This window comes from Rhinoderma darwinii, chromosome 5 (assembly GCF_050947455.1).
Source record: "Rhinoderma darwinii isolate aRhiDar2 chromosome 5, aRhiDar2.hap1, whole genome shotgun sequence".
NCBI classification, from domain to species: domain Eukaryota; kingdom Metazoa; phylum Chordata; class Amphibia; order Anura; family Rhinodermatidae; genus Rhinoderma; species Rhinoderma darwinii.
The window spans coordinates 22742902-22760934 of NC_134691.1; the positions used below are offsets into that span (position 1 = coordinate 22742902).

Consider the following 18033-nt stretch of genomic DNA (forward strand, 5'->3'; position numbering starts at 1 on the left):
ACAGATCTACCCAGCCTATCTCCTCCATTAATGAGGCTAATGGGGAGACCCCTTGTCGTACGTCCCCCTCTTCACTACACAGGAACCGATCAATAGCCTGATCCATTATAAGGTTCAGGTCTCCTAGAAGGATCACTCTGGCTTCTTGATATGCGGAAGCAAAAGAAACCGCCTCCCTAAGTAGTGCCAGAGACCCTGGCGGTGGGTTATATATCCCCATTATGACATACGATGTGGAGTTAATGTTGGCGTGCACAAATACGTATCTCCCCTCAGGATCAATTCTGGTCTGCATCACTTCCCACCTAAGAGTTCTATGAATTAATAGAGATACCCCTCTAGAGGCAGAAGTTCTGACAGAGTGTCTACTCCACTGAATCCAGGGCTTACATAAAAGCTGTACTGTGTCTGCTGTCAGATGCGTCTCCTGAAGACAGATTATATGTGGGTTCACATTTTTAAGCACAGAAAAAATCATATTCCGCTTCCTTGGAGTCCCCATGCCCCTCACATTCCAGGACAAGAACTTAAGTGACGCCATACTTAGAACCCTCTCTATGTACTGATAACAGCCCTTCCCTCTCCCCCCTCCCCCTCTCCCTAGGTAGTGCCATTCCCTGATACGCTCTCAAAATGTAAGGTACTCGTTTTCTGACATAGTGTAAAACAGAGATCAAAAACATGAACCACATAAAAACCCAGTTAGCCATCAGAAGCTCAACAGGAGCTCAATAGCTATATACTATATATGCAGGGGGTAGCTTCCACCGATAAGGAATATACACAGTGGAATCACAAATCAGGCTGCGTACTCCAACAAGATCCCCCCTGTAATGTGCTTTACTGTGCCACAGAACAAGAGGAACAACCACCCGTTAGTCAGAATCCCCTATTAATACTTCGGTAACCTACTACAATCACGTATCTTAACAGGAATAATATATGATCAGGAACCATTCTGAACTCCGATCCCCCTACTAGGCATAATACAGGAAGATAAAGCAATATGATAGGAAACTTTAAACAATATCTCTCCCAAGTATAACCTATCCCCACATGCAGGACAACAAAAGTCAGTTCAGGATACATATTCACCATGCCAGTCCCCAAGAAAACCTTCATCTTCTAGGCGACCTCATATTCCTCAGCAACCATTCATCCGCCTCCTCCGGGTTGGCAAAAAATACTGCTCGATCTCCATCGACGACTCTCAAGCGGGCCGGATAAGCCATAGAATATGGAATTTGTCGGTCTCGCAGCTTTCGTTTAATCATCACAAACGATGCACGTTGCCGCTGTAATTCCGGAGAGAAATCGGGGAAAATCGACACCGTGACGTTGTCCACTTTAATGGCCCCCTTGCGTCTGGATGCCTGCAGGACCAGATCCCGATCCTTACAATTTAACAATCTCGCCAGGAATGGTCGAGGGTTCGCTCCAGGGGGTGGCGGCCTCGCCGGCACCCTGTGCGCTCTTTCCACTGCAAAAGCCTGCGAAAACACGGTATCTGGAAACATATCTTTCAGCCATTTCTCTGTAAACTCGTCCGGACGGGATCCTTCTGCTCGTTCTGGTAGGCCTATAATGCGAAGGTTGTTCCTCCTCAGCCTGTTCTCCAAATCATCCGCTTTCTGGCACCATAAATCCACCTTTCCAGAGAGGTCTCGAAGAGTGCGGGGTATATTAGCTGTACGGTCTTCCAGATCAGACAACCTGGTTTCAGCATGCTCGACTCGGTCCCTCAAGTTGTGCAAATCCTGCCTCAGCAGACCCACATCCACCTTAACCTCCTCTATTTTTGTCGTGACCGAGGTCTTGGTCTCTAATATCGCCGCCAGCAGCGTCTCCGATACTTGCTGCAATGTCAGGCCAGGCTGTGCTGTTACCTCAGCCGCAGGGCGTAACTCCGACTGCCCTCCAGGAACTTTTGCCGGCCCCTCTGCTCCATGCTGTGAGGCCTCGCCGCGGGCGCCATCTTGGACCGCACCTCGGGCAAACTCTTTCAACTTCTCCGCGGCTCCTGCCGCTTTTGACGGTCCCATTTTGCTCCTCAGGGGTCTCTTACCCTTTCTCCGCAAGTTATAAGAAATGGTGGCAACAGTAATTCCTCCGCAGGATAAATAATAGGGGTCTCTGGTCAGAGCCGAAGTTCCGTGCGACCGCTCACATCAGTGCCTGGCCACGCCCCCCCTCCTCCCCAGGTTTTACCTCCTTCTATCTGTCTCTCTGGCACATCTACCAACATTATCTTTTGAACTCTTTTTTCCTGTAACTCTATTATATTCCTCTGGATTAAGCTAGCTAGGCTCATTAGTGCTGGGACTGAATTATCACGCAAATCAACATGGGCAGAGATCAATTTATCATGAATATCCTTATTCAGTCCAGACACTAAGGTGGCAGTCAGCATCTTTCCCATTCCTTGGTCATCTAAATTCCCACCTGCCTCTTCTACAACCTGTCTGAACCTTTCAAAGTAATTCTCCACTGGTTCTTTAACCCTTTGTTGAATATTAGTCACCCTTTTCCAGGACTATGGAGGAAAGACATCTCCATTCTTGTCCTTGATCTGGGTGACATATTGCAATGCCATTTGAGGAGTGTTTTCACATTCTGATGGATGTTGTGATAGGGTGAGCCTGGTGCAGATGGCCGCTGTGTCTATTTGACCAGCCGTGGCCTTTATTATCTGCAACAGGTCCCTCCAAGTAGGATTTTAACTCACTGCGACATTGTACAGTTAATTTACAAATCCATGTGGATTGTTCCGTGGTTTAGGAATTGATGAGAGGAATCCTTGCATTTCCCCAGGTGTCCACGGAACATGTTGAGTGATCCTCCTATCTATCTGGCCATTTGTACCAGGTATTAGTTGTTGTCTGACAGGGAAGGCTGAGGCCAGAGGCAACAATTGTTCCTCAGTCATCCTGTCTACTTCCTTTTGGTTTATTTTAGGGGTGATCAGGAGCTCCCCATGTACTCTGCACAAAACTTTTTCCCCCCCTGGGACAGATACTTCCTCCCATGGGGTGGGGGTAGAGTGATGGGACAAAAATTCAGGGGCAGTGACCCTGACCTGGGGCTTTATATACACTACATTGAGGGTGGAGCGCTATATGCAAGCGACAAGTCTGTTGTGGGGTACAACGCAGCCGATCTAGTGTGCACTTGAAGCAGGCTTTAGATCTAGCCCCTGTGTCCACTGGAGTACCCTGGGTGCTGGAGCCAGAGACCTCTAGGTCCGCTGCGGTGGGCTCCACTAGTGACATTGCAACTCCCTCTTCCTCATCTTCAAGCTGCTTATCTTCAACTGACTGACTAGTCCCTCTTTTAATGGCTACTGTGATTATACCTTGGGCTTTTTGTTGCGTTCTGCAATCCATCTACTCCAAGCTGCTTTCTCATTTGGTTCAGTCATTTTGGATTTACAATTTTTATAGAAACAGACCCAGCTAGTCAGTTCATATGTTCCTTTCTTTGGAATACCTGAATCCAATCCCCTAGAAAGCTTACACCATTTTAACAGGTGCTTGCTTACCCATGTGCCATACCTCATATTTATCTCCTCCTGTGTGGTCGGGGGAGCATGTGGACGCCCACTCTGTAATCTGGTGATCGTCCAGACCCTCTTTTTGCCGTGACTGTTGCCCATAGCCCTGCTATGATGGAGGAGACTCACACCCTTCTCTCTCAGTTTTTATTTTTACTACCATACTCTATGGCTATTGGCTGTTAGGGAAAGTCCCACACTACGTATCATGGGGGCTCACAGGCATATAGCCGCTGAGCCAGGGACTGTTGCAGGGAAGGGGTTAAGTGAAGGGAAGAGTTGTCTCCCTCCCCCTCCCTGGTGCTTGGGGGAGTCAGTTAGGTAGGGGGCGTTAGAGGAGGAGAGGGGGTGGGTTTAGGGTAATGGGAGTGGGTTTATAAGGGGCTGCTTACTGGTAGTGCGGCCTCTTTGTCAGGAATCTTCCCTGCTTGAGAATTAGTTCAGATAGGAGGAGCAGAGGAAGCTCCTCCAGTCGCCGAGGACTCCCCGTGCACAGCGCTACTTTAAGAGCTGTGCTCGGGGAAACCCTTGACATTACTGTCCATATATGGACAGTGACGTTAGTGGCTACTCCTTGAGCGGAATCCCCTTTGCCGACTCTGCCCGGGGATTCCGATCCAGGAGTAGCCACTGAAGTCACTGTCCATATATGGACAGTAACGTCAAGGGCTTCCCCGAGCACAGTGCTTAAAGTAGCGCTGTGCCCGGGGAGTCCTCGGCGAGCGGAGGAGCTCCCTCTGCTCCTCCGCTCTGAACTAATTCTGAAGCAGGGAGCTGATGGTTCCTTGCTTCAGAATTAGGTTGACAGAGAGACAGCGGGACACCACCCGGAATCCGGAACTGTCCCGCTGAATCCGGGACGGTTGGGAGGTATGCTATATCATAGCTGCTTCTGCTGCGCCATTTCAAGGATAGTTATCATTAGGTCTAGCGTTCACATATAATGATAAAACGTATGATTATTGCTGAATAATTCACAAATATGTAGTTAGCAATATTACTCTTTAATACTAGTAGCACATGAAGGTAGTAAAAAAGGAGGATCCTATAGGGCGCTGCTGCGTGGATGTAGTAGAAAGTCAATGATAATAGGAAATGTATAACAATTATTTATTGAACATTAGGTGGCTACGCGTTTCAACACTGAACTAGTGTCTTCCTCAGGCCATCGGATGGCCTGAGGAAGACACTAGTTCAGTGTTGAAACGCGTAGCCACCTAATGTTCAATAAATAATTGTTATACATTTCCTATTATCATTGACTTTCTACTACATCCACGCAGCAGCGCCCTATAGGATCCTCTTTTACTACCTTCATGTGCTTCATTTAGCGGTGGCCATTCGGTTTCACCGGTTTTGGATCCTGGCAGCAGCATTAGTGGAATTACTTATTGCCTTTACCAACCTCCATGTGGTGAGCATATTAACTACGTTCTGCATTCATTTTTAGTCCGATTGACCTGCACTATGTGGCGCCGTGCTTTTTGCTTCTTTATTTATTTCTTTAATACTAGTGAAATATTATTGGATATTACTAATGCTGTGACCCTTTAAAGAGAACCTTTCACCTCCCCATACATGTGCAGCTGAGTGCAGCATGTAATGGGGAGGGCTGCACAAACCCTGGGGCACTTTACATTTTTTTTCTACCTCCCACCGTTATTTAGATATCGGTGCCATTCTCTTGAAGGAATGCACCTTGGTCTCAAGTAATTGCCTACTAACATTTATCTTATTTTTCTTTTTTAAAACTATAAAATGCTCAAAATGAACAATAAACTTTAGATCAGAAACTGAACTTGGATCTGGTCTCTTATTTATTTATTTAATATTTATTTAATTTATTTCATGTTTAGGTGAAATTATTTTTTAAGGACAAGTTCACACAGAGATTTTTTCACTGATTTTGACGCGAAACTGCGTTGGAACTAGCACCAAAAAATACCCCAAATCTCCCTCCATTGATTTTGATTAGAGGTGGAGGTGTTTCTTTTCCCGGGCGATTTTTGACCGCTTGCAAAAAAATTAAAAACGTCATGCCCTATCTTGGAACTGGCTCCGCCTCTAAACCTCTATTGAAATCAACGGGAGGCAGAAAAATACGTTTGCAGCGTTTTTTGACACGGTTTTTGCATTTGATTAATTAAGACCGCATCTGGCTGATAAAAACCTCTGAGTGAACTTGGCCTTAATGTATGCGTAATCGTTACTCCTTCCAGATGATATAGAAACAGAATGATAAACAGATAGATAGATAGATAGATAGATAGATAGATAGATAGATAGATAGATAGATAGATAGATAGATAGATAGATAGATAGATAGATAGATAGATATGGGATCGATGATAGATAGATAGATAGATAGATAGATAGATAGATAGATAGATAGATAGATAGATAGATAGATAGATAGATAGATAGATAGATAGATAGATATGAGATAGATAGATATGAGATAGATAGATAGATAGATAGATAGATAGATAGATAGATAGATAGATATGGGCTAGATAGATAGATAGATAGATAGATAGATAGATAGATAGATAGATAGATAGATAGATAGATAGATAGATATGAGATAGATAGATAGATATGAGATAGATAGATAGATAGATAGATAGATAGATAGATAGATATGAGATAGATAGATAGATAGATAGATAGATAGATAGATAGATAGATAGATAGATAGATATGAGATAGATAGATAGATAGATAGATAGATAGATAGATAGATAGATAGATAGATAGATAGATAGATAGATATGGGCTAGATAGATAGATAGATAGATAGATAGATAGATAGATAGATAGATAGATAGATAGATAGATAGATAGATAGATAGATAGATAGATAGATAGATAGATAGATAGATAGATATGGGCTAGATAGATAGATAGATAGATAGATAGATAGATAGATAGATAGATAGATAGATAGATAGATAGATAGATAGATAGATATGAGATAGATAGGTAGATAGATAGATAGATAGATAGATAGATAGATAGATAGATAGATATGAGATAGATAGATAGATATGAGATAGATAGATAGATAGATAGATAGATAGATAGATAGATAGATAGATAGATAGATAGATAGATAGATAGATATGAGATAGATAGATAGATAGATAGATAGATAGATAGATAGATAGATAGATAGATAGATAGATAGATAGATAGATAGATATGAGATAGATAGATAGATAGATAGATAGATAGATAGATAGATAGATAGATAGATAGATAGATAGATAGATAGATAGATATGAGATAGATAGATAGATAGATAGATAGATAGATAGATAGATAGATAGATAGATAGATAGATATGAGATAGATAGATAGATAGATAGATAGATAGATAGATAGATAGATAGATAGATAGATAGATAGATAGATATGGGATCGATGATAGATAGATAGATAGATAGATAGATAGATAGATAGATAGATAGATAGATATGAGATAGATAGATAGATAGATAGATAGATAGATAGATATGGGCTAGATAGATAGATAGATAGATAGATAGATAGATAGATAGATAGATAGATAGATAGATAGATAGATATGAGATAGATAGATAGATAGATAGATAGATAGATAGATAGATAGATAGATAGATAGATAGATAGATAGATAGATAGATAGATATGGGCTAGATAGATAGATAGATAGATAGATAGATAGATAGATAGATAGATAGATAGATAGATAGATAGATAGATAGATAGATAGATATGAGATAGATAGGTAGATAGATAGATAGATAGATAGATAGATAGATAGATAGATAGATAGATAGATATGAGATAGATAGATAGATATGAGATAGATAGATAGATAGATAGATAGATAGATAGATAGATAGATAGATAGATAGATAGATAGATAGATAGATAGATATGAGATAGATAGATATGAGATAGATAGATAGATAGATAGATAGATAGATAGATAGATAGATAGATAGATAGATAGATAGATAGATAGATAGATAGATAGATAGATAGATATGAGATAGATAGATAGATAGATAGATAGATAGATAGATAGATAGATAGATAGATATTAGATAGATAGATAGATAGATAGATAGATAGATAGATAGATAGATAGATAGATAGATAGATAGACAGACTATATCACTCTCATGTGTAAGCTCTAACTTCAGACTCAGTTTGTATGATTTTTGTCTTGAAGGGGTATGTCATGGCTTCTGATGAAAAGCTATCCTGGATACAAACTCAATACTCCAAGTACATACCTCTCCTGAAGAGATCAAAAGATGTCATTGCCAAATCAGGTACTCTTGGACACTTGTGTGGCCCCATTTGGTATTTTTTTTAGCTAAACCTGCAGTAGTTCCAACAAGTAACGTATAAAGTTTAGTAATGTCATGTGATGATGTGTTATGCCTCCCAGTGAGTGGCACTAGTATTTACCTTGCTAAGGTATTGTTCTATACAAAAGCATACTGAGGTTTTTTTTTTTGTCGGATTCCGTATGAATATGACAGATAGCATGGTGGCGTGCTCCATCACGTTATATTACGGAGGGATTCCATAGAAGCATTGCTTGTAGGGGAGAATATCTCTAACCTATGACATCCGACAGAGCACAATACAGTAACACACAGCGCCCAGTGCAGCCATACAGCCTCATTCACACTGCTGAGGCCTAATGCAGTGCAAATCATTATGTAAGTTCTGGGTTGCTTCACTTTTTCCACCTCTGCTACACTGGGTCAGTGATTGCAGATATACACTACCTGCTGGAACATACATCTGTTTTCTAGGTCATTACTGCCCTTTATTGCAATGTTTTTCTTATACTTTACGATGCTTAAATTGCTGTTATATATTATTTGTGCCATAAACCTCTACAGGCAAGACATCACTTTTTATAAATAATGATTATACATGATCTTACTCCTTTGTTGCATCCCAAATTTAGGTCGCACTTCATCTGAAACCTACTTAGGCCTGGAGGACAGATTTGATGGCATCGGTGAAGAGACCATTCACCTTCCAGAAGAAGTGACGAATTTGAAGTCTCAGCTCACGCTTCTGAAATATTTCATACATCTCAGCAAAAATGAAGGAGAGCAGGTATGCAGGACTCTTCAACGTCTGCAATTTAATGCACGATTCTTGGCATCTTTGAAAATTTCACCATCGTATTTTATAACTTCTCAAGCTCCCTTCAGGGAGTTCAATTGTGCAGATTTTGGTTCAGTTTTTGATGCACTTTTATTAGGGGTCGTCTGGTCATGGGGGGGTTTTTCATACTGATGACTTATCCTCAGGATAGGTCATCAGTATATGATCGGTGGGGGTCCGATACCTAGACCCAGCACCGATCAGCTGCTCCGGCTGCCTCCGGGCGCTAGAAGCAATGCAGGGGTCGGTGCCAGAAACAGAAGGCTCTGACAACTGTATAGCGGCTGTGCTGGGTTACTGCAGCTCTGCTCCTATTTACTTGAATTGGAGCAGAGCTGCAGTACTACTGCAATACAGTGGTCGGAGGCTTCTGCTTCCGGCACCGACCACTGCAAAACTACCCGTGCTGGAGGCAGCTGGAACAGCTAAACGTTGCGGGGTCCAGGTGTCAGACCCCCACCGATCATATACTGATGACCTATCCTGTGGATTTTTTTTTTGCTACAATCTCCGCCCCCGACGCGTAGCAGACGTGACACACACACGTCTGCTACAATTACCGCCCACCACTAGAAGAGCCTGATGGAGGGAGAGGAGCCATTAACGCTGGTCAGGGTAAGTATTTCTTATATAGTTTATTAGCCATTGTGTGAGAAATGGAGCCAAGGGAATGTTGGAAGTTATAGTTCTCTCCTCTTATACCCCCTCCCTGTAATGTCCTCTGATATCACATAACAACAGTCTGGACATGCTGGGAGTCGTAGTTATCTCCTCTTATACCCCCTACCTGTAAATGTTCTCTGATATCACATAACAGTCTGGACATGCTGGGAGTTGTAGTTATCTCCTCTTATACCTCTTCCCTGTAATGTCCTCTGATATCACATAACAACAGTCTGGACATGCTGGGAGTTGTAGTTCTCTCCTCTTATACCTCCTCCCTGTAATGTCCTCTGATATCACATAACAACAGTCTGGACATGCTGGGAGTTGTAGTTCTCTCCTCTTATACCTCCTCCCTGTAATGTCCTCTGATATCACATAACAACAGTCTGGACATGCTGGGAGTTTTAGTTCTCTCCTCTTATACCTCCTCCCTGTAATGTCCTCTGATATCACATAACAACAGTCTGGACATGCTGGGAGTTGTAGTTCTCTCCTCTTATACCTCCTCCCTGTAATGTCCTCTGATATCACATAACAACAGTCTGGACATTCTGGGAGTTGTAGTTCTCTCCTCTTATACCTCCTCCCTGTAATGTCCTCTGATATCACATAACAACAGTCTGGACATGCTGGGAGTTGTAGTTATCTCCTCTTATACCCCCTACCTGTAAATGTTCTCTGATATCACATAACAGTCTGGACATGCTGGGAGTTGTAGTTCTCTCCTCTTATACCTCTTCCCTGTAATGTCCTCTGATCTCCCTTAACAACAGCCTGGACATGCTTGGGAGTTGTAGTTCTCTCCTCTTATACCTCCTCCCTGTAATGTCCTCTGATATCACATAACAACAGTCTGGACATGCTGGGAGTTGTAGTTATCTCCTCTTATACCCCCTACCTGTAAATGTTCTCTGATATCACATAACAGTCTGGACATACTGGGAGTTGTAGTTCTCTCCTCTTATACCTCTTCCCTGTAATGTCCTCTGATCTCCCTTAACAACAGCCTGGACATGCTTGGGAGTTGTAGTTCTCTCCTCTTATACCTTATCCCTGTAATGTCCCCTGATATACCTTAATAACAGCCTGGACATGCTGGGAGTTGTGGTTCTCTCCTCTTATATCTCTTCCCTGCAATGTTCTCTGATATCACATAACAACAGTCTGGACATGCTGGGAGTTGTAGTCATTTTACTGTGAGTGGGGGGCTGATGGTCATTTTACGGTGAGTGTGATCTGATGGTGTTTGAGTGGTTTCCGCCTCTGACCTCCCACTGAAATTAATAGGAGGCAGAAAATACCTGCGGCGCTCGTTTAGAGTGCTTTTTTGCCTGCGGTTTTTGCATTAGCTTCAACTGCTTTAAAAAAAATGTGGGCTGTCAATTCAATATCTGCCTCAAAATTGCTAAAGGATTCTTGAGGCAGATTTTTTTTTCTGCCTGACAAAAAAATGCTGTGTGGACATACCCTAAGACTGTAGTGCTTGTTTTTAGCCGAATTTTTGTTGTTTTCTAAACAATTTTTGGTAGGGGTGCCCTGAGGATTTTTTTTTTTTACATGGGTGCCTTGAGCCTGAAAAGGTTGGGAAACTCTGCTGTGGATAGATCATCAGTATGAAAAACCGCCCCATGACCAGACAACCCCTTTAAGTAATAATATTAATACAGTATTTAACAAAATGTGACAAAACAGTGCAAGAACTAGTGCGGCAAAATCAGATGCAAAAGTGCAAGAAAACCTCACCAAAAATGGCATTTGTGAACCCAGAATTAGTTCATTTTTAAGTACACATATATCCTTTTATTTATGACATCATATCCTGCAGATATTTTCACCATTCTCTGTCCCAAATGTGGCTCACAATCTAATTTTGCCTTCCTCAGCCGCACACATTAGGATTAATTTCATAGAAAGCCATTTAACCTATCGGGAAATATGGGGAGAACTCCATGGAGATTTTACCCTTGGTCAGATTTGAAGCCTGGACCCCAGTGCAGCAAGACAACAGTGCTTGCCACTGTGCCACCGTTCTACCCTACAAAAAAATGACATATTAATAAAATCAGGAACTCAGGATCAGTACAGGATAGGTAAAGTAATGTATGTACACAGTGACTCCACCGGCAGAATAGTGAGTGCAGCTCTGGAGTATAATACAGGATATAACTCTGGATCAGTACAGGATAAGTAATGTATGTATGTACACAGTGACTCCACCAGCAGAATAGTGAGTGCAGCTCTGGAGTATAATACAGGATGTAACTCTGGATCAGTACAGGATAAGTAATGTAATGTATGTACACAGTGACTCCACCAGCAGAATAGTGAGTGCAGCTCTGGAGTATAATACAGGATGTAACTCAGGATCAGTACAAGAGAAGTAATGTAATGTATGTACACAGTGACTCCACCAGCAGAATAGTGAGTGCAGCTCTAGAGTATAATACAGGATGTAACTCAGGATCAGTACAGGATAAGTAATGTATGTACACAGTTACTACACCAGCAGAATAGTGAGTGCAGCTCTAGAGTATAATACTGGATGTAACTCAGTATCAGTACAGGATAAGTAATGTATGTACACAGTGACTCCACCAGCAGAATAGTGTGTGCAGCTCTGTAGTATAATAAATGATGTAACTCAGGATCCATACAGGATAAGTAATGTAATGTATGTACACAGTGACTGCACCAGCAGAATAGTGAGTGCAGCTCTGGAATATAATATATGATGTAACTCAGTATCAGTACAGGATAAGTAATGTATGTACACAGTGACTCCACCAGCAGAATAATGAGTGCAGCTCTGGAGTATAATACACGATGTAACTCAGAATCAGTACAAGATGAGTAATGCAAAGTGTATATAAAAAGTCAAATGGTGAAAATATGTTTTTTTTCTTCCCTGTATGTATTTTTATATTGACTGAATATCATATGGTACTTTGCAGATTAACTTCCAAACGATTGATAATCTCCTCGCCCAGGGCTTCAATGTGAATGAAATGGACAGACATGGACAGACAGTGATGCATGAGGTGAGATCACAGGTTCCCTTCTTTCCATCATAACAATAGACCTATGTGGCTGCTGTGTAGAGGTAAAACCCATGTGATTCATATCTAGGTATCTAAAAGCTGGCACACTGAAGTAGCACAATTCCTGATCAAGAGACATGCTGATATAAACAAACCAGATCATCATGGAGTCACCCCGCTGCATGTGGCAGCTGCAATGGATTACCCGGACATGATCAGCCTTTTATTAAGGCACGGAGGTGAGCAAGACTTTTAATAGTCATAAATATATATATTAAAATGTAATTGTTGTTATACAATAAATAGAATATGCATGCATTATGCAGTGGACACATATATGTATTTTATTATAATGGATCCATTCTATTATTATTATCCTAATAATACTCTCTAAGCCTTACTCCAAAGACCAATAGTCCCAACCCATGTCTCTCTAGCTGTTGCAAAACTACAACTCCCGACAGGAAGACTACAATGTATGCCACTGTATAGGCATACATCGTCAATAGGATCCCATAGTAAAAAAAGATATCATCCCGCATACATGTTTTACTGTATACCTCTTTATAGAATAGTATAGTCTATTATACTATTCTATACAGCAAAAAAAAATAAAAGGATTCCGACGCATACCAGACCGCTGTATGCCAAAAGCACACCTTTTTTGAATACGCTGGGTGAATAGAGGTCTTTGGATACGTTCGGCATATGCGTCAGGAGTGTCAATGTATATAAATAATCATTTAATTGTACTTTACTTCTTGTTTGGATAAAGGGTTGGATCCCCTCCTGTGAAATTAGGAACGCCTTTTTGAGAACGGCTGTCCTTATCGAGAGGTTTCGAACCAGTCATTGAAACTAAAAATACAGCTTGCTCACCGAGCCTGAGAGGTTATTCACATGTTGCAGTCCTATCTTGGTCGAAATTTGTGAATTCAGCCTAAGGCTGGGTTCACACGACCTATTTTCAGACGTAAAAGAGGCGTATTATGCCTCGTTTTACGTCTGAAAATACGGCTACAATACGTCGGCAAACATCTGCCCATTCATTTGAATGGGTTTGCCGACGTACTGTGCAGACGACCTGTCAAACGACGACGCGTAAAATGACTGCCTCGGCAAAGAAGTGCAGGACACTTATATACATTATATACGGGACACTTATATACATTATATGCAGGACACTTATATACATTATATGCGGGACACTTATATACATTATGTGCGGGACACTTATATACATTATATGCAGGACACTTCTATACATTATATGCGGGACACTTATATACATTATATGCCGGACACTTATATACATTATATGTGGACACTTATATACATTATATGCGGGACACTTATATACATTATGTGCGGGACACTTATATACATTATATGCAGGACACTTATATACATTATATGCAGGACACTTATATACATTATATGCAGGATACTTATATACATTATATGCAGGACACTTATATACATTATATGCAGGACACTTATATACATTATATGCAGGACACTTATATACATTATATGCGGGACACTTATATACATTATATGCAGGACACTTATATACATTATATGCGGGACACTTATATACATTATATGCAGGACACTTATATACATTATATGCAGGACACTTATATACATTATATGCGGGACACTTATATACATTATATGCAGGACACTTATATACATTATATGCGGGACACTTATATACATTATATGCGGGACACTTATATACATTATATGCGGGACACTTATATACATTATATGCGGGACACTTATATACATTATATGCAGGACACTTATATACATTATATGCGGGACACTTATATACATTATATGCGGGATACTTATATACATTATATGCAGGACACTTATATACATTATATGCGGGACACTTATATACATTATATGCAGGACACTTATATACATTATATGCGGGACACTTATATACATTATATGCGGGACACTTATATACATTATATGCGGGACACTTATATACATTATATGCAGGACACTTATATACATTATATGCAGGACACTTATATACATTATATGCAGGACACTTATATACATTATATGCGGGACACTTATATACATTATATGCAGGACACTTATATACATTATATGCGGGACACTTATATACATTATATGCAGGACACTTATATACATTATATGCGGGACACTTATATACATTATATGCGGGACACTTATATACATTATATGCGGGACACTTATATACATTATATGCGGGACACTTATATACATTATATGCAGGACACTTATATACATTATATGCGGGACACTTATATACATTATATGCGGGACACTTATATACATTATATGCGGGACACTTATATACATTATATGCGGGACACTTATATACATTATATGCAGGACACTTATATACATTATATGCAGGACACTTATATACATTATATGCAGGACACTTATATACATTATATGCAGGACACTTATATACATTATATGCAGGACACTTATATACATTATATGCAGGACACTTATATACATTATATGCAGGACACTTATATACATTATATGCGGGACACTTATATACATTATATGCGTGATACTTATATACATTATATGCAGGACACTTATATACATTATATGCGGGACACTTATATACATTATATGCAGGACACTTATATACATTATATGCGGGACACTTATATACATTATATGCGGGACACTTATATACATTATATGCAGGACACTTATATACATTATATGCGGGACACTTATATACATTATATGCAGGACACTTCTATACATTATATGCGGGACACTATACATTATATGTGGGACACTTATATACATTATATGCAGGACACTTATATACATTATATGCAGGGCACTTATATACATTATATGCAGGACACTTCTATACATTATATGCAGGACACTTATATACATTATATGAAGGACACTTCTATACATTATATGCAGGACACTTATATACATTATATGCAGGACACTTATATACATTATATGCGGGACACTTATATACATTATATGCGGGACACTTATATACATTATATGCAGGGCACTTATATACATTATATGCGGGACACTTATATACATTATATGCGGGACACTTATATACATTATATGCAGGACACTTATATACATTATATGCAGGACACTTATATACATTATATGCAGGACACTTATATACATTATATGCAGGACACTTATATACATTATATGCAGGACACTTATATACATTATATGCGGGACACTTATATACATTATATGCGGGACACTTATATACATTATATGCAGGACACTTATATACATTATATGCGGGACACTTATATACATTATATGCAGGACACTTATATACATTATATGCAGGGCACTTATATACATTATATGCGGGACACTTATATACATTATATGCGGGACACTTATATACATTATATGCGGGACACTTATATACATTATATGCAGGACACTTATATACATTATATGCAGGACACTTATATACATTATATGCAGGACACTTATATACATTATATGCAGGACACTTATATACATTATATGCAGGACACTTCTTTGCAACGTAATTTGAGCTGTTCTTCATTGAAGTCAATGAAGAGCAGCTCAAGATTACGGGCGTCAAAGACGCCTCGCATAATGCGAGGAGGAGCTTTTACGTCTGAAACGACGCAGCTGTTTTCTCCTGAAAACAGTCTGTCTTTTCAGACGTAAAAGACAGTTCTCGTGTGCACATACCCTAAGGCCTCATGTACACAGCAAAACACAATGCATCCAGGGGAAAAGAGATGTGATAGATTACAGGTGGATCCTGTGTGTCAGAGACATTCAGGACCCACTTAGGGTATGTTCACACGCCTAATAAAAAAATGTCTGAAAATACAAAGCTGTTTTCAAGGGAAAACAGCACCCGATTTTCAGACGTTTTTTAAGCAACTCGCGTTTTTTACGGACGTTTTTGGAGCTGTTTTTCTATTGAGTCAATGACAAACGGCTCCAAAAGCGGCTCAAGAAGTGACATGCACTTCTTTTTACGAGGCGTTTTTTTTACGCGGCCGTTTTTTAAAAAACACCCCGTCGGAACAGAACGCCATATTTCCCATTGAAATCTATGGGCAGATGTTTGGAGGCGTTCAGCTCCCTGAATTTTTAGCCGTTTTTTGTGGCGTTTACGGACAGAAAAAATGCTGGAAATAGCTTGTGTGATCATACCCTAAGGGCATGCCCAGACGTGGCAGAGTCCTGCATACACTGTCCGCATCAATGCCGCACAGAATCTGCGTTGCAGATTCTGTTGCGGCTTTGCCTAAAATGGCCATTAAATTGATGCGGACTAGCCGTTGCGTATTGAGGGGAAGAGGGCTTCCCTTCTCTCTATCAGTGCAGGATAGAGAGAAGGGGCAGCCCTTTCCCTAGTAAAAGTAAAAGAAATTCATACTTACCCGGCCGTTGTCTTGGTGACGCGTCCCTCTTTCGCCATCCAGCCCGACCTCCCTGGATGACGCGGCAGTCCATGTGACCGCTGCAGCATGTGATCGGCCTGTGATTGGCTGCAGCCATCACTTGGACTGAAACGTCATCCCGGGAGGCCGGACTGGAGGAAGAAGCAGGGAGTTCTCGGTAAGTAGGAACTTATATTTTTTTTACAGGTTGATGTATATTGTGATCGGAAGTCACTGTCCAGGGTGCTGAAACAGTTACTGCCGATCGTTTAACTCTTTCAGCACCCTGGACAGTGACTATCTCCTGACGTCGCCTAGCAACGCTCCCGTAATTACGGGTGCACACACGTAGTCACCCGTAATTATGGGTGCACACACGTAGTCACCCATAATTACGGGAGCCCCATTGACTTCTATGGGCCTTCCTGTGCCGTAATAACGGCCCGTGATTACAGGCGTTTTTACGTTAGTGTACATGAGGCTTCAGTCTGGCTGTAGATCTAGAAATACATAGGTCCAGCCAGAATGAAGAAATGTCATGTTAGTAAAACCAATCCGCAACACACATAACATCTGCGGACTTTATTGCAGAATTTTGACTCTCCATTGAAGTCAATGGAGAAATTCTGCAATGAGTCCGCAACCAGTCCGCTACACGTCCGCAACAGTCAGTGTATGCTGCGGACACCAAATTCCGCACCGCAGCCTATGCTCCGCAGCGGAATTGTCCGCAACGTGTAAACGAACCCAACTAAAAAGCTGTGGAAAACAATGGAGAAACGTGTACGCTGCAGAATTTCAAAGCAATTCCGCCACGTCTGGTCATGCCCTAACACTGAACCCGTCACATCTGCGGGACTGACAGAATCAGGTCATAGCAAACGATACAGCTGCTTCGTACAGAGAATACAGAGCAGCTCTATCTAAAAAAGTTGAAATAATTTTTAATAAACACTATTTAGAAAGTTGCAGTAATAAAAAAAATGCCATTCAAAGGTGTACCTAGCCTTTAAGTTTTATTTTTGTAATGCAGATAAAAGCAACTGCTCAAATTGTCCTGTTCAGTATTTGTTATGCATCTCCTTCATTTGTCTACAATAAGAGGTTGTAAAAAATGCATGATTTCTTCAAG

General features: G+C 40.7%; 1 protein-coding gene across 5 annotated transcripts in view; it reads left to right on the forward strand.

Moving 5' to 3' along the window:
• The window catches only part of LOC142651276 (uncharacterized), a 290189-nt gene that overhangs the window by 74008 nt on the left and 198148 nt on the right, over nucleotides 1-18033 (forward strand). For all 5 annotated transcript variants that reach the window (XM_075825742.1, XM_075825741.1, XM_075825743.1 and 2 more), the window contains 4 exons: nucleotides 7770-7872; nucleotides 8523-8677; nucleotides 12346-12432; nucleotides 12521-12671. In XM_075825742.1, coding sequence (XP_075681857.1) covers nucleotides 7770-7872; nucleotides 8523-8677; nucleotides 12346-12432; nucleotides 12521-12671 — 496 coding nt within the window. The remainder of the gene's footprint in view (nucleotides 1-7769; nucleotides 7873-8522; nucleotides 8678-12345; nucleotides 12433-12520; nucleotides 12672-18033) is intronic.